The sequence below is a fragment of the Mastigoproctus giganteus genome, chromosome 10 (assembly GCF_048544385.1).
Source record: "Mastigoproctus giganteus isolate SK-2022 chromosome 10, ASM4854438v1, whole genome shotgun sequence".
Taxonomy (NCBI): Eukaryota; Metazoa; Arthropoda; class Arachnida; order Uropygi; family Thelyphonidae; genus Mastigoproctus; species Mastigoproctus giganteus.
Genome location: NC_143584.1, coordinates 37,672,446 through 37,696,134, shown reverse-complemented (window position 1 = coordinate 37,696,134; position 23,689 = coordinate 37,672,446). Strand labels below are relative to the sequence as shown.

The window sequence follows — 23,689 nt, the reverse complement described above, 5'->3', positions numbered from 1 at the left end:
ACTAGAGTCTCTTAAAAATATAGCTTCTTCTCCTGGAGCTATACTCTCAAGAATTTCACGTATCGCTGTCCTGGCATTGTCATATATTCGACAATCATATAGTATGTGCCGCCAGCCTTCCCTGGCCCCGCAAAAACAAAGGTCCGTGTTACTTAATCCTAATGCATATAATTTCTCATTCATTGACCCGTGCCCTGTTAACAAAAATGACGACTGTAAACTAGGGGTAAACCAATTGCGAACCTTTTTATCATTCAGAAAAGTCACGTTCGGGATAAACAAGTTGGTCACTCTTCCAGTAGTTATGGTATCCCATCTTGTCTGCCATAAATTGATTATTTCATTCATACATCTTTTCTTTTCGCCTCTGTAGTCAGAGCGAATATTTATCTCTATACCAAAAAGTTCTGTAGGAATTTCCCTCTTAATACGGTAGCAAAAACCACGATACAACAAATGTAGATCCAAGGGTAGCGCTCCGGCCAACATCTGCAGCGCGGCAGTGGACACCGTTCTGCACACTCTTACAATACCAAGAAGCACGATGCGTTGTATGGAATTTAGTTTAGCCCGAAACGTAGCTATTTTAACTCGATGGAACCAGGCTCCTGCAGCGTACGTAGTTATAGGAAGGAATACTGCCTTGTAATACAGAAACAGTGTTTTATGTGATAGGCCCCAGTCAGATTTTGAAATTCTAATGATAGCACCAGAAAATTTCCTGATTTTATTGCTAAATATAATAAGTGCTGGTGAAATGATAACTTACTGTCCACATTAATTCCCAGGTATTTGGTATCAAGGACCATAGGTAACTGTACACCATTCAACTTGATCTGAGGAGGTCGATTTATATCTAAAGCTGTTTTAAATAACATCATTTTAGTTTTGTAAGGACTAATAGCAAGCTTAAAGCTTTGAGCCCAAGAACTTAAGTCTGTCAGCACACTACTAGCTCTCTGTTCTAAGAGTGAGCGAGATCGTCCTGCAATTATAATTGTCAGATCGTCTGGAAATGCCAACACCTTACAATTAGGGAATGTGCGAACCAACCAATTCTGTAAAATTAGGTTCCAAATAAGGGGTCCAAAGACGGAGCCTTGAGGACATCCTCTCACAACCTGTTTTCCTAGTTCAAAGTGCTTGGACTTCACTAGCACATATCTATTTGAAAAGTAACTGTTGAAAAGCATATATAATTCCTTGGAACAATCAGCGTTTCGTAACTGAGCCATCGCTGCCTCCCACCAAACAGCATCAAATGCCCCTTCGAAATCCACGTACATTGCTAATTCATATTTGGATGTAGAATTCTCAATATGCGTTCGAAATGCCACTAGACAATCTTCACAGGATTTCCCAGGAGTGAACCAATATTGCTGAGGCGATATCATATCCTGTTGCACTAGCAGGCCGGTTACCCGTAATGCCATTAACCTTTCAAAGATTTTACCAAGCTTTACCAAAAGAGCGATAGGTCGATATGATTTAGGTTCAGTTAGTGGTTTCACAGGTTTTCTAACTAACTTCAATAATGCAATCTTCCACTGCGCTGGAAACAGCCCTTCTGTTAGACATTTGTTAAACATTAATAAAAGGACATTAGGTAAAGACTTATAGAACCTCGTTATAAATATATTCTCGACTAAATCAATTCCAGGACATTTTGTGAGATTAAGCTTCTTCAAAACTCCTGTAAGTTCATCCATCGTAAACTCCGATAAGAAGCAATGGACATGTGGACATGTGTTTTGTAAAGGGCGGCTCCTAGAACGTCTGTTCAACTCCGCCTGGTATCTCTGTGAAGTACAGTATCACTACAAATGGGCCAGAATGTGAATGACGTAGGTTTGTGTGTATTATGTGTGTGTTCTGTTGTTCTGTTCTGGCCTCTTGGCTACCCAGAAGCATCAGTCACCTGGACAGATGATTCTGGGTACTCGTCCACACCACGGGAAGGTGGGCCAGTCCCAATAAAACACGTACCGTCTCAAACGAAACTCTGATTCACCTGATGTTGTCAAAAGGTGGACCAGGTTCCTCTGGGGGCCCATTCCAGAGGAAGTGAAAAAAAAAAAAAAAAAAAAAAAGAAAAGAAAAAAAGATCCCGTGATGTAATTAATAAATAAAATAAAAAAAATAATAATAAATAAATAAATAAATAAAAAAACCCGTGGTGTAATTAAAAAAAAAAAAATCCCGTGGTGTAATTAAAAAAAAAAAAAAATTGAGAGAGAAGCTACACTAGTGGAGAGTGGGAAGACGAAAAAAAAAATAAATAAAATAAATAAATAAAATAAATTAAAAATAAAAGTTTTAAGCTGCTGTCTGGGGATCCCCATTCGGAGCCTGCGTTATTCTGCAGGAGGCTTTCCTGCGCTTGAATACTTGCATTGAGAAGTTCTGGAAGGCAGCAAGGTTCTGTGGTGTCTGCAACAGAATGTGCAGTTGGTTTTCAGTGAGAGGGATGGTATTTGCTAGGTCTTGCCTCAGGTCCTCATAGAGAGCGCACTCATAGAGAAGGTGGAACCAATTCTCCTTGGCCCTGCAGTAGCAAACGTCTATGGGTATTATGCCTAGTTGGAAGAGCTTCTCGTTCAATGAGCCATGCCCAGTGACTAGGAATGATGTCTCAAGAGTTAGAGAGAGCCACTTCTGTGCCGACTTAGAAGAGGGGAAAGTCACATCTGGTAGGAACCTCCTTGTAGCTGCTCCTTTGGTGGAAGTATCCCATCTTGTCTGCCAGATATTTATCATCTCATTGTAACAGCGTCTTTTCTCTGCCTTAGGGTCAGTGTTCAGGTTTAGCTCAATGTCTAAGATCTTGGTTGGAATTTTCTTGTTGATTCTAAAGGTCAGGCCACGGAAGGTTACATACAAGTCCAGTGGAAGTGTCCCAGCTAAGACCTGTATAGCAGCAGTGGATACTGTCCTGCATACCCTATGGGTAGCCAGAAGCATTGTCCGTTGTATAGAGCCTAATTTGCATATCATATTAACCAATCTAGCCCTGTGGAACCAAGCACCTGCAGCATACGTCACGATCGGAAGGAAGACGGCTTTATAGTACAGCTGAAGTGACCGCTTGGACAGGCCCCATTCATTCCTGGTGATTCTGATGATTGAGCCTGAAAATTTTTTCACCTTGGAGGTGAGATGGATGAGGTGGGGGTGAAAGCTTAATTTGTGATCCAGAACCACCCCTAGCACAGTGGTCTGTGTGACAATGGGAAGAAGCAATGATGGTCTTAGTCGATGAGGCTCCTAAAAACCCTGCTACTACTACTACACATATATAATGAACTTTATGGGAGTCGACTTATACGCCGAAAAATATAGTACACAAAAATTACCTTTTATTTATATATGTAATTTCCTCTTTTGTTTCTGTAATTCAGAGTTTACCAATACTGTTTTCTAGTCGACATTAATTAATTTTTGTATTAAGTTTAATCTTTAATTTGTTTTATTAGATAGTACTTTAAATCAGTATATTCACAACTCAACAATAATTTTTCTATAGCAGAGTGAAAAACAACGAGCGACTCGAGGTCATTCACTTGTCTTCCCACTCGTAATAACGCTGTGGCAGAGAAGACCACTACGAATCGCTGCGTACTTTGACCTTGAGCCGTCTATTTTTTTTTTTTTTTCACTGCTATTGTTAGTGTTCAAAACTTTTTCTACAAGCAGCCGCTCTTCATCATGGACAAATGAGACATTGTGTCCATTAATACTGCCGTCATGTACGCTTCTCTGAGCCCCTCCCCCTCAACATCCATCCCATTTAGGACTTAACTAGCTTAACACAAAATATAGTTTCTGACTTTTGAAAATATCTATTTTTCGCAATATTCGGTTTTTCTGTATTCCGTTTTTAAGTTTATTTTATCGCAATATTTAACAATATTATTACAACTATAATCAAGAATATTAGTGTAATTTAATAATAGTGTTAATAATTGAATGATGAAGAGTAGTTGTAATTTAAAAATAGTGTTAATAATTAAATGATGAAGAGTAGTTGTAATTTAATAATAGTGTTGAATTTTCGTTTATTTAATCATTAGATGTAAATTAAACCGTAAATACAAACGGTAATAAACAAAAATTAAATTCTATTTTGAAAAATGCATAAGGAATTTTTTCTGCTTGCGTCTGGAGACATTTTTGTATTTTATCTGTGTTGGCACCTAGCCAAAGTAAAAAAGGTTGAATACCCCTGAGGGAATACCAAACGTCCCGCACAGCATCAATTCGTTTCATGTCTCGAACAGCATCGATAGGTCCCCATACCACACCAACCTTCAATATTCTGTCCAGTCAAAACATTATGACCACTCCGCATTTTAGCATTCGGCCGTACCTTCCCCTTCTGGCGCTCACGTGTCGCGGTTGAAGGCGGCAAATATTATACTGGAGATTCGTTGGAATGCAATCCATACGAATATTTGATCGACATGGGTAAGGGACGAAAGGTTGTTGTATACCAGTTGAAGGGTGGCAGTATCATAGAAACTGCGAATCTTGTGGGCTGTTTGCGGAGTACTGTAGTTACAGTGTTTGACTGAATAGTGTATATCAGATGGCCACAAAGTCCTTGCATGGAACATTTTGTTCACAAATAATACATTTTTATATTCCGTTCTCTCTTTTTTTTTTTTAGTAGATGTAAGTTCAATATTGCATACACGTGTAATTATATGAAAGAAGAAAGTTTTGGTGTTTGAGTGAACGACAGGAACTCTAGGATTGAATCGCTACAAAAGGATTTTGTGGCTATCTAATCCGAGCCGAGTTCGTGTCTGTTTATTCTGTAGCCGAGTGGTCAGGAGCGGGAGTGGAGTAACACACGCTCTTTGAGTAGACCGGAGTTCAAGCTCCTGACTGTTAAATACGGTGATCTGCCAACCCGTACTAGACCAGCGTGGCAGATTATAGTCCATTTCCCTCAGCATGAATTGTTGAGAAGGCTTCCATCCTGCAGTGGGTTGATAATGGCTGCAGTTTACCTTTTTTATTTATTTATTTATTTATTTATTTTTTATTTATACTAACAAATACCGGTATACAGAAACACCATTGCTATTATACTTATTGCTTAAAATAAATATAATAGGTTTACAGTAATGTACTGTTTAAAAAGGGCAAATAATCGAGTTGGAGGCGAGAACCATTCAAACCAGTAATGTATTTGTCATACATTGTTTGATACATCAGCAAATTTTATGCACCCAAGTGTTGTCTATGAACCATGTCATGGATGTGGTTATAAAAACAGTAAACTACAATCGATCCCATGCGCTTCAACATCACCAGTTCAAGGAATTCCTGAACGAACTATTTCCGAATACGGTGAAATCGTGTATTTTACCAATGTAAGATGGCTGACTCGCAGAAAATGTTTAAAACAATTTTTTTTTAGTTACAGGAAGAAATAGGTCTCAAAGAAGAAGCTCCAGGTCCTGATGGTATTTCTCCACTTGTTCTCAAAACCTGTGCTCCTGAACTTACTCCTATTCTTTGCCGCCTTTTTTCACTTTCTTATTCCAAAGGTGTTTTTCCTTCTGCTTGGAAATTTGCTCATATCCAGCCAGTTCCTAAAAAGGGTGACAAATCCCTCCCATCCAATTATCGTCCCATTGCAATTACTTCTACTCTTTCTAAAGTAATGGAGAAATCAATTAACCGCCAACTCCTAAACTACCTAGAAACCTTCCGTCTGATCAACGATCGCCAGTATGGATTCCGTCAGTGTCGATCCACTGGTGATATTCTGGCTTATGTTACCCATTTATGGACTAATTCAATGGAAAGGTTCGGTGAAACACAAGTAGTTGCTCTTGACATCTCAAAGGCTTTTGATCGTGTTTGGCATAAAGGTCTTCTAAACAAGCTTCCATCTTATGGTTTGCCAACTGTTTTTAGTAATTGGTTATCCAGTTTTCTCTCTGATCGCTCACTGAGGGTGATGGTAGATGGCTCTCTGTCTTCTAACTTCTCCACTAATGCCGGTGTCCCCCAAGGTTCAGTTCTTTCCCCCACTCTTTTCCTCTTGTATATCAATGACCTTCTTCCATTGACTGGAAATCCTATCCATAGTTTTGCCGATGATAGCACATTGCATTCAACTTTCCATTTTTAGAAACCTTGTCCAGCTCAATCAGCTTCAAGTTTTCGAAAATCTGCTGCCGATTCCTTAAATGCCGATCTTCAGGTAATTCTCCAGTGGGGCAAAGACAACTTAGTTGATTTCAACCCTTCTAAAACTCAATCTTGTCTTATATCTCGCAAAAAGGATTCTTCTGCTCCTATGCTTATCTTTAGTGACACTCCAATTTCTAGGCAAAATGATATATCTCTTTTGGGGATTACCCTGACTTCTAATCTCTCTTGGCACAAGCACATTACAAATATTGCTTCCTCTGCATCTAAAAAACTTGGTTTTCTCTTTCGCTCTCGGCGTTACTTTTCTTCCAAACAGCTGCTCACTCTGTATAAATCGCAAATCCGCCCTGCCATGGAATATTGTTCCCACATCTGGGGTGGTGCCCCCAAAACCTCTCTCAGGCTTCTTGATTCCATTCAGAAGAGGGCAGTTAGGTTAATTAATGATTCATCTCTAACAGAGTCTCTCCACTCGCTGTCTCACAGACGCACTGTTTCTTCTGCATGCCTCTTCTACAGATACTTCCATGGGCACTGTTCTTCTGAATTGGCTTCTATAATTCCCGCTCTCTCTTTCAAAACAGTCCGAACACGTGCCGCCACCAGCCAACATCCATTTACTGTCCAACTTCAAACCCACAGAACCAACTTTTCATCTTCCTCATTTATTCATTCAACTGCCGTTTTCTGGAACAACCTTCCTTCATACGTATTTCCTGAAAATTACAATCTACAGAAGTTCAAGTCCAATATCAACAAATATCTTCTTTCGTCTTCTCAACCTCCAACCCAAGCACGGTACTAAGTACTATAGGTTATAATACCTCTCGTGTTTGGGGTTCTCATAAAAAAAAAAAAAAAAAAAAAAAATAGAAATTTTTATGAACGAGGAGAAAGTACTAGTTTCTGAATTAAATGATGAAGAGTGGTTGTCGGTCCTATGGTTTTTGGTAGATATAACTAAAAAAATTAACCAACTAAACATGGAGTTGCAGGAGCAAGATAATTTAATTACTGATGCTTGTAATCACATCAAAGCATTCCGAATGAAATTATTGTTGTTTGAGCGCCAACTTAGAAATAACAATGCTGAACATTTTTTAATGTTAAACGACTTCAAAAACGGTCATCATAGGAATTTCTCGAAGTATGCCGATGATATAAAAAAAACTTTCAGCAGCATTTGATTGCCGTTTCTCAGAACTCGCAAAATATGATATAGTGTGCGAGATATTTTGTTCTCCGTTTCACATTGACGTTTCCACTGTCTCGGAAACTCTGCAGATGGAAGTGATTGATTTACAGTGCAACGATGAATAAAAACACATTCACGCCACGACATCAAAAATCAACTTTTGCAACACGGGAAAGTATCCCAAATTAAGATTTTTTGCACAAAACATTTTGAGCGCCTTCGGATCCACATACGTTTGTGATCCATATACTTTCTTTTCAAAAATGAAATGTATAGTAATAGATGAAAATCTGGAAAATCAATTAAGATGTGCAACTACCAATATTGAAGTAGATTTTAAAAAATTGAGTGATCGCAAAGAAAAGCAAACATCTCATTGATGCAGATATATAATAAAAATGATGGAAAAAAATACATTTTTATGGCAGTTGATTTTTTATTTTTAAAAGATTGTTTTATTTTGTGTGACCCGCGGAAAATTGTAATTCGTCAGGATGGCCCGCAGAACGATTTGGGTTGGCCAGGCCTGTCTTAGACCATATTGCGCCAGTGTATTATGTCTGTATCGGCCTGTTCAAGAACCAATTTTTCACATTTTGCGTGCTAAAACTCCAAACAGCTCACGTAGAGATAACTTATTCCCTCCTCCCGATGGGCTATTATTGCCACGATTGAAGAGGCTTTTAAGAATTTTTGCTGTCTCCTAGACGATTAGAACAATGATTTCTCCAAACGAATCACAATTGAGGAAGCTACTATATTATCATGGAATACTGGATTATTCATACTGGATTTCGGCGTCCGATACTATTAAAACTTAAATGTGGAAATCTCTAAACAAAAAGAAAAAAAAAAAAAAAAAAAAAACCTTATTTTTGGCTAACATGGCCGAAAGAAGCTGTAACTTTAACGATGACTTTCAAAAAGATTATCTACATTTAATTAACAATTAAATGTAGATAATCGAAAGCAATACAGTATTTCACACGTGCTGTGTGACCTCCCATTTGATGCCATGTATCATGCTTTCAATATTTGAAAATATGGCAGTTCTACTTAGAATATCTTAGTTTTGTCTAAGATATACAAAGTGAGGTCATAAATTTATGTCTAAAAATTTCTCATTTCCTTTCTAGAAAAAAAAAAAAAAGAATAATAATTGTAAGATCGACTGTTATTATTTAGTATTATTACTAGCCACATAGTGCAAGGAAGCCTGAGGCTTATGCTGCACCAGCTAAAAAAATTTCCAAGTTACCTTGTTTGTTGTTTGGTTTTTAAGAGCATTAGCAACTAAGGCCATATTGCTCCGGGATATGCGGTGGTCATTCCCTGACCTTTCCGCATCCTCTGTATTTGGTGGTGATGGGCTCGAATCTCTGTCTAATCAAGAAGCGTGTGCTATGTACTGCTGCTCCTTCCCACCTGGCTACGGAGGCGCCCCGAGAGAGAGAGAGAGAGAGAGAGAGAGAGAGAGAGAGAGAGAGCTCAGCACTCTGGGTGCGCCAAGCCCATACTCACTAGGTGTGAGCCCCTGGGGTTATAAGAACTGACTTGGAACACCAGCACTCAATTAGGCCCATTCTTATATGCATATTTTTATTTGAAAATATTGAAATTACGCTATTGTCATTTTTAGTTATGCCAAAAATAATATCGTTTCACTGAATTCTTTCTAAGTCTTCCTCAAGAAACATCAGCCGAAAGTTTATGGCGCCGTTTACTGCCTGCGTCGGCTACATTAATGCCTGTTCATTTAGATGGTCGAAGAACACGTGTGTTAGCTGATTTGTCTCTGGAGATCATCACTACTTGGAGAAGTGACAGTGGGAGCTATATTTGTCAACAAGGTCAACAGGTGTTTGCTAAGTACAGCGTTGATATAACTGATGCAGAGCCTCACCGCTATGTAAGTAAAACTATATTCACGGTTATTTTAACTGATCTGTGCATTTTCAAAACTTAATCCGATTAGTTTAAGTAACCATCGCAAGAGAATTCAAATTTGGTTAAGAAATAAAATGGCGACAAATGGGGATATGGGGGGACAATGTACCTTTGGTTCAGTAAAATCAAATTAGCCATATTTAAACAGTGATTTTATTGAACAAGCTCTCAAGTACCAGAATATAATTTTTTGTGAAAACTACGAATATATATAAACCTAACATAAGTAACAAAACAGCTGAGGATGCCACTGAGCCCTGCAGCTGATTGAGTTTTCCACTCTCCTGTATAATGCAAATAGCGTTGATGATTGAAAGTCTTGACAAACGGAACTGAGTTAGCAGGGGATCGGGTTGTGGTGTACGAATTTATTTATTCGAATTATTGTGGTGGTGATTTTTGTGGAAAGCAACTAAGGTTGAGGCACAGTGTACCTCAACAAAACCCAATTTCCCGCCTGGGAGAGAAAAATGGTGCAGTCATCTGTAGTTAGCGGACCACTTGTGGTTCACTTAACTTATGAGAGTGATCCATGAGACTTTGAAAATGAAGCAACTTTTTTTTTTTTTTTTTTTCGGTAGGCACCAATCCAATTAACAGCAATGGGAGCTAGAGGTACGCGTATAACATACAGTATTCTACATATGTTAAGTACGAGCACGTACTGTATTTAAAAAAACAGTTATTAATATATTTTCATGTATAGGTTAATACTTTTTTTGGAATCTGTGGCCTCTCCTTAGGTGTAAAATTGGCCCGTACCTGAAAAAAATGTTGGAAACACTGCTCTATGCTATTCGATGTATTTTCTTGTACTTTGTTAATATCCTTCTGAAACCTTTGATCTGTAAGGCAAAGTTACAGATGGATATATATGTATCTATTATTATAATGTTAATATGTATTATACCCCTGGCAAAACGTTTTTTATTCGTTAGATTGCACAGTCCGGAAAAAGAGGCACTAAAAGATTAAATGGATTGGAGCTATTTGAAGAAAACCTTTATGTCTATAGCGCCTGGTCTGAATGGGGTGCTTGTAACCGTTGCGGAAAAGTGGGACGAAGACGAAGAATTGGTATCTGCACAGTTAAGGTACTACCACCCTTTGCTAGAACATTAACTAGAATACTTTTATTTTTAAATGCTGGAAGTTTGCCATTACTATGAGATTCAAATCGCCTTTTCATTATTAAAGTCACACACTGTAAGTGGATTAGAAAACATAACTGAAGGGGAGCGACAAATGAATCATCGTAAGCCGTAATGAAATGAGGAGAGAATGAAAACAGACTGAGGCAGCAAAAAGAAAGACATCTTTCTAATCCAGTGGGCAGTTTTGTCACAGCCTATTGGCCTTCCTCCCCGCAATCCTCAAAACTGTAAAAACGTTTGATAATTCTAATCCAGCGCATAGTGTTCTCGCTCTAAGCACTGGATTAGAGACTCTTAAGGTATGACGTCAGCAATTTGAGAAAGACAGGTTTGTAACCCTGTCTTTACTCATTGTGCATGCGAACAACGATCTAGTTATAGAGCGTGTGATGCTTATTTATTAAAATATCTATCATGGTGTATAGTTTCATTTGTTCGTATTACTTGTTGAATATCATCTGAAAAAAAAAAAAAAAAAAAACATCTCATTTAATACAGGGTCGTCATTATCTAATAGGTACAGTAGGCACTGTGCTTAAGCCTTACAAAAACCAAGGGACCTAGGAAAAATTTTTCCCCCTTTGTATGATGGTAAAAACAGCAACAATGATCTGTTGAATAAATTTCTATATAGCAAGGAATGACACAGTGTATACATAAAGAAGCAGTCATGTCAACGCCATTTTTTTACTTTCTTAAAATAAAAAAATAAAATAAAATAACAGAAGAGAAAGTTTAGACATTTTTTTTTTCATGAAAAATCGGCACTAATAACATATTCAGATGGTTTTTCGCATAATCTCATTCTCAATAGAGATCAACGCAAGGAATGCGAAGCGTTGTTTGTAGTTTTTTTTTTTAACCAGCTTAGAAAAAGAACATTTCCTTTCACAGTTCGTTTCCAAGGTGACAAGACACTTTCTTAAAGCAGTGTAAATGACTAGCGAAAAAATATGCACATGTAATGGTATTAAATTGTTGGCACGATTTTAAACATATTTAATTCGTAACAACATTGCAATTAGCACAGTGACCAAACCAGCTGTTACTGCCCGTTGCTATCTGGGAAAAAAATAAAATAAAAATCAGCCAAGATATATAAATCGATACATACATAAAAATGTAACTACCAAAGGACCTGCGAACCAGATGTAAATAGGATCTTAAGGACTTTAATCCTGCCCTAATTTAAGAACATGAGCAATTTATTACCATTGTATTGCAACCGATATACGAGCATAAATACTAAACGATCACTCCTCTATAGCCAACAGAATTCGCTTACTTGACCATTTTTTTCCCTCATTCGTTTATCAGGCTAATTAATCTGCTTGATACTGATCCGTCTAAGTTTTATAATGATGTTAAATATAGGCAGAATATTATCAAAGTTATTAACAACTCGGTGTGTAAATACCACTGTCGTTCTAAACTGTTATATGTTTATGTATGAATTTGTGTGAATGATCTGTACATTTTAAATCGTAATTTAATTATTGCTTAATGCCAATTATGATGTACTAAAATATAACAGTTTTATCTGCTTACCACTTGGACATGCATTTTTTTTACCAAGACAAAATAGGAAAAAAACTAGGAAAATTTAAGAAAATTATATTTATTACTAAAAATTTATGATGTACATAAATTTTTAGTAATAAATAATACATATACTACATATATTACAATACATATTTATCGTTACTGCCAATCATTTTCAGTCAGAAGTAATTATAAAATGTTTTACAATCCATTTTAAAATTATAAGTAACCAACAAAATACTATTCATAGTATTTGTTTCCATTTTATTTCTAATGTTGCGTATTGATTGCTAATTAATGAAAACACACGCTCTACGTTCCCATCGTGGGCAAAAAAAAAAAAAAAAAAAAAAAAAGTATATTGAACAATTTTTAAAAAAAGCTCGGAACTCTTGCACTGGTTATCCTGTCATTCAGTCCACTTTCTATTGGCTAATAATTTTTCCCAATTATCATTTTTTTTTTTTTTTTTTTATCAGAAACAAATTCCTTAAAATTCATAAATTGGTCAAATAATCTCTATCATCGATTTTAAATTAGACAAATGATGATACAGTCCACTTAATGCAACCAGCGCATTGTTTTCATGTATTCTATTGTATTGACCTTAGGTTCAACGCACAGAATATTTAATGAAAATTCATTTTATGATGAGATGATTTTTTTTTAAATGACAAAAAAATAATAATAAAATAGGACGCAAGTGTAAAATCCTCGAGGATGTCCTAAAAAACTAGGGCATGCCCTCGGAAACGAGGACGTATGGTGACTCTAATTTAGGATAAGCAAATGAATAATTATGAACTTTTCCTTTCAAAAAATTATGTATATATGCTACAAGAAGAATTAAACATAATATAAAAAGTCTGAAGATCATACTTTATGTGACTTCAGACTTTCTCACAACATCGAGAAACAACTTTGAAATTACTCACCCTTTTCTTTTGATTATATCTTCTTATACTTCTCGACTGTTCTTAACAGAATAATTCTTAGTCAGTTTCAAGTGCGCAGTTAAGGTAAATATATAATTGGCGACGCGAATAAGTCCCTGAGGAATTTTGAATACAGAACTTCCTGCAAAGGTTTTCTTCGGTCACTTGTGTATCCAGAATCATCAAATGGTTCCACTTCCAAGGATTATAGATTCCAAAACTCAGCACCTTCTGGGAATTGTCATGACATAATAAACCGAAAACCGTAAATCACGCTGTGATTCCATGCGGTTGAACGGTCATTCTTAGAGAATGACCTGTTCAACCGCATGGAATCACAATGACCTGTTCAACCGCATGGAATCACAATGACCTATTCAACCGCACAGGTCATTCTCTAAGCATTTTACTTTTATGCTCCTTTGTTATAAAGACTGACGTGGTTGTCTCCAAGATTTGTAAAGAAAAGAAACACAAATTACAAATACAGCAAACATTAGGTTATACTCGGTTCTGTGCGATTCTGCTACCTGATTACCAAGATACCCTATTATCCAAAATAAAATAATCTTAAAAATAAATAAAAAAAAAGAAAAAAGCAGTGCAAACAGTCGACGGTAGACAGATCCACCAAAGCATGAGTGCTACTTTATAATAAATAAAGTAATAGAATTAAATGAAGTTAGGGAATTCACAAGCACCATCTCTGTTTGACATTTGGCTGAAGACCATATTTCAGTCATCGACTGAAATATGGTCTTCAGCGCTCAATAGTACCTTGAAGACAATAATCGAGAAAAAGCATACAGAAAATTTTTTTTCTGTATACTTTTTTTTTTAAAACGAGGACATTTTAAAAATTATATTTTAGTATTAAAAACTATTTTTTAGTAATAAATTTGTTTACAACAGAATAAATAAAAACGCATTCAATAAAATTTATTCTGTTGTATTGACCGAAGGTGCAAGGTACAGAATATTTGGGGCAAAATTCATTTTATGATGAGATGATTTTTTTTTTTTTTTTTAATTACAAAAATCTAGGACGCAAGTGTAAAATCCACGAGGACGCCCTAAAAACTAGAACAACTGCTCTGAAACGTGGACGTCTGGTAACCCTATGCTAATAGGGTTTCTCTTAGATACGAAATGTATTTAAGAGAAAATCTGGAAGATCATATCTGGGTGTATGATTAGTCCTGCAGTTTGTTAAAACTGTGTTCCACCATTTTTAGTTATAAATGGAACATTTAATACATTCTGTATTTATTCAAAATCAGTTTTTATAATTAATTAAATATGTAGGAAAGTCAATTTTTTTTTTTTTTTTTTTTTTGTTTCTTGAATTCGAATTTCCTTTCAGTTTTATCTGCTATTGCCTGAATCACATCCATCATTTTACATATTATGTTGTTACTTGAGACTTTTACTGTCTTCTACTACCCCTACTGCTAACTATCTTAATAGAGAATAATCCCTGTAATTTACACTCCCCCTCCCCCATCCTAGCAAACTCTTGTCTAGATTTCCTGAAAAACTCTAAAAGTACTAACTTATTCTATGGCAAGAGTTATTTTAACGAGTAGGTGTTTAACCTGTTTAACGAGTAGGTGTCCAGTAATTCTCATTCAAGATATTTTTTCTTGTCACTTTTTTCAGACATTCAAACAGTATCGACAGGTTTTTTTTTTTTTTTCTTTTTCTAAAGGTAATAAGAAATATTTGAAAATAAGATCTATAAAATAAAACAGGGCGCATCCAGACCTTTTATGACAGGAGAGTCCATATAATGTTGATATCCAATTTATTTCAAATATTTAATCACTCTTTACCGAAAAGTTTATACAACTTAATATAAAACACAGTATTTGTTCCAATATTATTATTATTATTATTATTATTATTAGCTATATGGTGGCAAGGAAGCCTGAGGCTTATGCTGCACCAGCCAAAAAAAAAAAAAAAAAAATTCCCAAGTTACCTTAAGAGAGAGAGAGAGAGAGAGAAGTAGAAGGGACTCATCACCAAGAAAGAGAAGAATGATGATATCCAGCTCATGACCCTGGGTGTGTGCCAAGCCCATACTCATCAGATGTGAGCCCCTGTGTTTAAATATATACTTAGATTCTGGTTGGGGGGGGGCGAACTCTCGATTCCACTGACATAAAATAGATAATTTTTGTACAAAATGTTCTCTGGGTCATTGCTGAGAATGTGAGTAAATATCATTTTTAGTTTAGAGTGTGTATGTATGTAAAAAACAAAAAATTTTAATGTCAAAAAATAGGGTGAGTGTTCTATGTCGTTTAATTTTTTGACGTTAAAAGCATTTTTACTGGCGTTATTCCAAAAATTTTGTAAGGAAAAACCGTCATGCGAAAAGCATTACGGAAGTTACGTCATTTCCATCTTCCGCCAGAAGCGAATTATTGTAACTTGTATTGTTGCAATCATGCTTGTATGATGGCAACAATAATTTATCTTCTACTGGACCAAATTTAATGAAATTTTGCACGGAGCTTCTTAGTTCTGTACTAGAGGAAAAACTTTCAAACCTCTGAAAATTGCAGTCGTTTTTCCAGGATGGTGGAAAATATGAAAATGTGATCAATGAAATTTTCTCACGTAATAAACGCGATAATGTGGACGTATAGCTTATCGCTGGAAAGCTGAGGAATTTTTAGAAACAGAAATATTAAGATTTTAAGATACAAAAAAAGAAAACTTTCGGAAATGCGTTAATTCGAAAACGCATCTGGTTTCAAGTCACCTGGTGTTTGTTTTCAGATTTGTAACGAAAAACAATTAAACTCTGAGGCCGGAAAAAGAGTTCTACACTTTTATGAAAACATTCTTCAACTTGGACATGTCATCAGATCTTTCGATAAATGCTACACGTAATGGAACAACTATAGATGGCGTATTTAGTCGTGAACTAAAATCTCTTCAATGTAAAAATTATATATCCTGGTTTAGTCATCACAGACCAATACTTTCGGTAACCGATATGTAATTATTATTAATAAAATAAAAACATTGTTATATTATTATCCATGAATTTTATTAATATCTGAAAATTAAAACGTTTTTAACGCTTGCCGATGTAAATGTAAAACACCTTAAATATGCTAGCGGCAGGACACATTATGTACCTGGTACAGAAATTTTATGATTTTATTTTTTTATTATTAGGATATCTTGCTTAGCAGAATCGCAACTTGCCATGTATAATTCCAATTGTGGTATAAATTTGTTTCATGGTAATTAGCGTTTCTTTTTCCATAGTATTAATTTATTCCTGTTTTAAGTTTGATATTATATAAATGGAAAAGCTGCGATTAGAAGATTCAGGATCGTTCTTTGTTCTCTCTACTGAATTTTATAGAGCGTGAAACAGGAGGAAATTGTGCTTCGTTACAAATATAATTTGTAACTATATTATTACAAAAATCTTGCATTCTTTTAGTTAAAGATAAACGTGTCACCTATGCAGGGCCGGACCAAGGTGTTTTCGCGCCCCGGCCAGAAAGATTTTCGAAGTTTACTAAGGATATAGTTTTTGTCTCATTGTTCTTCTGTTTGTGGCACCCCTGCCTAGGGCCCTGCTAGCCCGTAATATAATCCGGCACTGCATCTATGCCTTAAAGCTTTAGAAACTAATCCATAATTTAACTTAATCCTCTACACCTTAATTTTTATCGTTATAATAACTGCAAAGATGTATAAAACCTAAGGTTTGATATGTTTGTGCACCTAACTGAAGAAAGGGGAGGAGAAGCAGAAAGAAAAGTTTTTAAATTAAAATAAATGTTTACAAATACGGATAACGACAATTTTAATTAAATGCAATATCAAAAAAAAAAAAAAAAAAAAAAACCAGGGGCTCGCATCTGGTGAGTATTGGCTTGGTAAACCTAGGGTCCCGAGCTGGATATCACCATTCTCTTTCTTGGTGATTCCTTTCTGCTTCTACTCTATCTCTCACTCAGGGTAACTCGAGATTTTTTTTTTTTTTTTGGCTGGTGCAGCATAAGCCTCAGGCTTCCTTGCACCATATGGCTAATAATAACAACTTAAGCCAGTCTAAATTTACGATTAAGACATATAATATAGTTTCTAATGAAAATCATTGGCAGAACAGTGGAGACTCCCCCCCCCTCACGGCTTTATTATTATTATTATTAGCTATATGGTGCAAGGAAGCCGAAGCTTTTGCTGCGCAAGCAAAAAAAAAAAAAAAACAAAAAAAAACGATTTATCCAGAGAGAGAGAGAGAGAGAGAGAGAGAGAGAGAGAGAGAGAAGTAGAAGGGAATCACCAAGAAAGAGAAGAATGATGATATCCAGCTTAAGACCCTGGGTGTGCCAAGCCCATACTCACCAGATGTGAGCCCCTGGGGTTATCCCCCCCCCCTCTTCTCCTCTACGTACGTTACAGGGAAAGGTCACGTGACGGACGAAAAGGTAAAATCGGGAAACGAGTTCCTTCCTCCTTGGTGCTGGTTTAAAATTGGGAAACGAATTTCCCTCTCTTCTAATTGCAATAATTTTCTAATTTTAAGATCCGTCACATGACCTTTCCCTGTAATGTACGGCGAGGAGAAAGCAGTGAGTGGGAGGGATCGCCACCAATCAATCATTGCCTTCTTACTTTTCTCCTCATGGAGTGTTCACCTGTTCTGAATTTTTCCAAATATAATTCTGTAATATTTATTAGCATTGTCAATAGCCATGAAGAAATTGGGAATACCACACATAGCCGTTTTTTTATTTAAATGAAAAGGCCTAATTCGGTTTTGTCAACAGCTACTTCAATAAGCATTATCCACATAATAATGGGTTTAATGGGTCCGATTTGTCCGGAATATTAGGACCCACTAGAATCGAGGAACGTTGATTACAGCCATCACATTTATTATTCCTATGTTTAGTATTAATAATTGTTATATCATGGACATTCCGAATTATGGCTACTGCATTAACGCTACGGCCAAACCAGCCACGGCGTGGGGTCCTCATTTTTAATGTAAATATTTTCTAAAGTAGTGATATTTCTAATAATAATAATAAACCAAGAAATGGAAAATTTATTCTTATACACCTTTTTATTGTACAATAAATAAGTTAAAAAGTTTCCATTAAAATTGTTTTTATTATTACTTTATTTTTCAAGTAAAAAAACAAAACATTTTTGACCTCTTAGTTTACATTTTGATCAAAGAATTATTATTCACAATATAAATACAAAAACATATTTTATATTTAGATTGTGAATATAAATGTAGTATTTGTATTTACAGTATACTGTATGTATAATATATATATAGTAGAGCTTCGATAATCCTCCGAACTAATTGGGACTGGGGGTAGGTCGGATTTCCGATTTGTCCGGATTTTCCAACTTATCAAAAATATTGTTCTGAAGAATAAAAAAAAAAAGGGTTTAGTAAGTTTAGAAATAAAAACACTAAATTTTACTTATGCATTTTTTTTTTTTATTCATAGGTAACACAACAAATGGAACTTTCAGCCACAATAACACATATGTATAGGCTTTAACGAAAATAACGGCTTATTTTTTGCTTCACCATTGTCGAACTTTGTCTCTTTGTTGCCAGATCTCTCTCTTTTCAGCAAGAGTAGTTGAGTTGGACAGTATTCAGCTTGTTGCTCATACCTAGCCGTAATGGGTAGCACAGTAGAATTACCATCCTTCCCACCCTGGGTGTAAAAGACCTGAGTTCTAGTCCCATCAATGCCAGGAGGAATTTTTATGGGCCTTTTTCACAACATTACTGAGTTAGCCAGTCTTAGGCGAGGGTAGCATGGTTTCTTGTCCAGCAAACAGAAAATCGACCACACAACACACAATTTACAGACAGTATACATGGAACAATATGGTAGTTGCTGATGCTTCCCGAACCCAACTACAACAACAACAAAGAGCATCTGTGAGGGATGGGTCATTAACCGTTCTGTTTTTTTTTTTTTTTGCTCCATCATCTGAATCAAGTTTTGTTGCGAACGTTAAAATTTTTTTTCTTGTTGTTTTTAATTTCTGTTATGATTGACTTTCCAACCCTTGTAAATAATGGATACCTGCTTTCTCCCTTTGAAAGTCTGTTTAAATTCTCAATCTTTGATTTAATTGTTAAAAATTTCTGCTTCCTTTTAAAAGAAGACCGCAAGTGAGATACAGAGTAAACACTTTACTCTGTATCTCACTTGTGTGTACCATGTTAGTTTCTGTATGCTGTAATTGATGCTTATCTTTTTTTCACTATTTTAGATTTTACAATCCAAAAAAAAAGTCAGTGAACAGAAATATCAGATTACAAAGTGTTATGTTTAGGTAGTACTGTATGTACTGTATATTAATTAAACTATGTACATAAATGTAAATTTATTTTTATTTTACTAACCTGTGGATAATAATTTTCATCTTCCAATTTTCATGCATCATTTAATTTTGTTAATTGGTAAGATAAAATAAAAGTATAAATTTGTGCTTTATGTCTTCATTTTTATAGCCTGTGGATAATATCCCTCCAATGTTCGATTATTACAATTGCAGTTTAATAGAACCAAAATTCAATTTGCAAACGTGATCACAATAACCAGCACTTATCGCAATTATGTTTTTTGCACCAGCATAAAAAAAGAAAAAAATGCTGGCTCGTTTGGATTATCGATTTTCAACGCTCTACTTTATATGTATATATTAAAGGGGCCCTCAAATTTAAATATGGCTGCGGGCCTATTTTATCTTTATCCGGCCATGACCACTGTTGCTCCTTCTGCTACTGATTCTGCCTTTGCTTCTTACTGGCTCTACCGCTGATTCAGACCTGACTCTGATTCTGCCTTTGTCACAAATTCTGATATTGCTGCTGATTCTGCCTCTGCCATTTTTCCACTTCTGACGCTGCTGTCGCTTTTGCTGTTCATTTTATAATATCAGGTTGATAGTAATTTTAGTATAAAATGTGATTGTTCTGTCACTGTTCCTGCACTGTTTGATTTTGTGCTGATTCTTGTTTTTACTATTTTTTTTTACGAGAACCCCATACATGAGAAGTATTAGAACCTATAATACTTAGTACTGTGCATGGGTTGAAGGTTGAGAAGATGAGAGAAGATACTTGAATTTCTGTAGACTGTAATTTTCAGGAAATACATATGAATAAATAAATAAATGACGTTGAATTAATAAATAAAAAAAAAAGTTGGTTCTGTGAGATTGAAGTTGACTGGTTGCAGCATGTGTTCAGACTGCTTTGAAAGAGAGAATGGGAATAATAGAAACCAATTCAGAAGAACACTGCACATGGAAGTATCTATAGAAAAGGCTTGCAGCAGAAACAAAATGTCTATGAGACAGAGAGGAGAGAGAGAGAGAGAGATTCTATTAGAGATGAGTGATTAATTAACCTAACTGTCCTCTTTTGAATGGAATCCAGAAGCCTGAGAGAGGTTTCAGGGGGTACCACCCCAGATGTGGGACCAACGTTCCATGGTAGGGCACATTTGTGATTTTTACAGAGTGAACAGCTGGTTCGGAATAAAAGTAACACCAAGAGTGAAAGAGAAAACCCTGTATTTTAGATGTAGAGGTAGCAATATCTGTAATGTGCTCATGCCAAGAGAGATTACAAGTCAGGGTAATCCCCAATAGAGATATACGATCTTGCTCAGGAATCAGGGTGTCATCAAAAATAAGCATAGGAGCAGAAGAATCCTTATTGTGAGATATAAAACAGGACTTAATTTTAGAAGGATTGAAATCATCATTCTTCTGTTCCTTGGTGATTCCCTTCTACTTCTGACTCTTGGTCTCTCTTTCTCTCAGAGTAACTCAGAATTTTTTTTTTGGCTGGTGCAGCAAAAGCTTTAGGCTTTCTTGCACCATATAGCTAATGATTATAATAATAATAAATCATCTAAGTTATCTTTGCCCCCACTGGAGATCAGCATTTAGGAAATTGGTAGTGGATATCCAAGAAGTTGAAGCTGATTGTGAAGGTTTCTTAAATTGGAAGGTGGAGGGCAATGGTTGTCATCAGCAAAACTGTGGATAGGATATCCAGTCAATGGAAGGTGGTTATTAATATACAAGAGGAAAACAGTGAGAGGGAAAACTGAACCTTGGGGATTTATTTATTTATATTTTGTTTTGTTTGCAGTTCATAATGGAGTGTGTTTTTAATCATGGGCTTATTTGAGGATGTTTTTGAATTTGTTTTATGAAAATTCCTAAATCCTGATTTTTTTAAAACACAGGCTTAGAAAAAGTTCGTATTAATCTCAAAATATAATTTTAAAGTTAATACAATTAATGGGAAATATAAATTCCTAAAAATTGTATTTTATATTAATAAATGATTTTGTTCTCATTTAGTCTGTTATTTTTATTTATTTTATTATTTTTTAAATACAAGTTTGTTACTGTCTTTTTGGATAGAAACTGAATCCACAAGAGCAGGTTTACCCAAAGGATCTTGTTATTTTAAAAGAATTCATAAATGGATTGCCATGTCGATCTCTTCACCTTCCTCCATCTGTGCAGAATATTCCAGAGATCAAGAGAAGACCAAGCGAATTTATGATAGGATTTTGCCAGGTATTTTTCGAGCAGATGCCAGTATTTAGTAATGTTCAGCATACACACACACATACAATAAACATATGAGGATGGGAGAATGGAATTCAATAAATTTAACTATTGACATTCGGACACTATGAATGAATGAAATTTAAAAACTATGCCATTCTTTGTTGCAGCAGCTTATGCAGTCAGCCTTAGGATTCTCTCATGTAGATAGCCTAGTCCATTGGTTTAGGTGGATTGTTTCCCCGGTGACATAGAACAGCTTTTAGACTTAATTTTGAAGAGTCAATGAAAAGCTTCTATTCTTTTGATTTGTTCTATTCCAAGGGTATCGAGCAGTTCATCAACTTCATTATGATAGCAAAATATGAAGAAAGCTATTTTTGTTATTTACAAAATACAAATATAGTTGTATTTTATTTTTCTTGTAGTGAATCCATTCCTTTAACCTAGATCCCAAAAGCTCTACCTGTATCTTAGATAGATTTAAATTATGGAAAGGACTATTCAATTCACTTTGTTGTAAGACAAGACTTGTTTGGTACTGAGTATTCGTATTCTGATTTAGGGCTCCATGGACAGTTTCCATTGAGCACTGTGTTTCCCTCTTCTAATGATCAGATTTTTGGAGGAACAGAAATAGGTAGTTGGTCACTCTAACTAGTTCAGTGGTTGAGCGGATATTCAGATACTCAATTTTATTTTTGTATTTCTCATTCATTTCTCCAATCTGAGTCATTCAAAAATAGCAGTCATTGACATGATTGGTTAGTTCCATCCACAGTGAACGGTAATGATAGCTTACATTTATTTGGAAATTGTCTACTTTGGTCATAATGCACCAGTTCCTGTGCCATGCCATTCATGTGGTTTTTATTGCATAATATGTCTGTATCATTTGGATCCTCCCAATGGAATCATTTGGGAGGATGTTCACTGGTTGATTTGCATGTAGTCAAAGCAAAACACATGATATAATTCATAAGGAATGACCATACTCTCTCTCTCTCTAATCGAAACCAGCTAGCTATGCTGTAAATTTGAATGGACTTTTAAGATTTCCTCCAGTCTCCATGGGATTACAACCTAGACTTCTCCAAACAAGTTATAAGTGGTGAACCTATTATAATGGCGTTGGATTCATGCAACATGATTACCTCACAGCCTCACAGCCTCAACTGTGGACAGGGAAGCATCCATTTCAGACTCATCTGTGACTTTGCTCTCTCAGCCCACATTGGTTGCCTAATCCTAATATGTGGCTTTTGTCTTTACAAATTTGCACGTTGTGTACCCCTTGTGGTAGCATGGTGATTATAATCCCCACATTAGGGTGAAAAGTCCTGAGTTGGAATCCCATCAATGATGCAAGGTATTTTTATGGATGTTTTTCATAACATAGCTAAATTAGTCAGTCTCTAGTGAGGTTTGCATTTTTTTATTTTCTTAGAAACTAAGGTTTTTCATTCAGCAAATTGAACTGAAGAATACATGCAATTACAGACAATATACTGATTGCTCCAACTAGTTGGACAGTGATGGGAAATGCGGCCACGCAATTTGGTGCTCCGTGTTTAGTGTAAAAAATATATTGTTTAAAACAGTTTATCATGATGAATCATATAACAGGACATTCCTGTTAGTATGAGGAACCCATTGGCAGATCGAGTGTGCTATTCCATGTAACAGGTAAACTTTTATTTTCATTTTTCTGTGTATTATAATTCAACTAATCAGTTATGTCCTATCAGAACAAAGTTAACCTTCTACCATCCTGGCAACACTAAAGCTATCCACTCAGAAACCTTTTGAGGTCAAGGTTAGCACTTAAGAGGGTTGTTTAAATCCCTTATTCACTTAAGGAATCAATTCTCTAGTGACCTGCTGCTAACGACGTATAAGCTGGAATATATCTGCTATTCATTGTTGTAACGAATTGCTTTAAAACCTTCCCTCCAAATCAGAAAAACAAACTATTCCACTTCTGCTAATTTGTAAAAGTTGTTTATTGCCTAAATATGCCAAGTCCCATACAAAGATAAGCATGAATGCCGAAAAGATTACGTGCAGTCAGTGTCAGAAGCTTGCTTCGCTGACTGTTCAACGTGTCAGCTGTTCGATTATCCTAGGGGCCTGCTGTG

General features: G+C 35.7%; 1 protein-coding gene across 1 annotated transcript in view; it reads left to right on the top strand.

Moving 5' to 3' along the window:
- The first annotated feature begins 9,107 nt into the window (after nt 1–9,107).
- LOC150078989 (Ig-like V-type domain-containing protein FAM187A) overlaps nt 9,108–23,689 on the top strand; it is a 35,159-nt gene continuing 20,577 nt past the window's right edge. Inside the window, exons 1-2 of the mRNA XM_090382911.1 lie at nt 9,108–9,272; nt 10,249–10,404. Coding sequence (XP_090239037.1) covers nt 9,108–9,272; nt 10,249–10,404 — 321 coding nt within the window. The remainder of the gene's footprint in view (nt 9,273–10,248; nt 10,405–23,689) is intronic.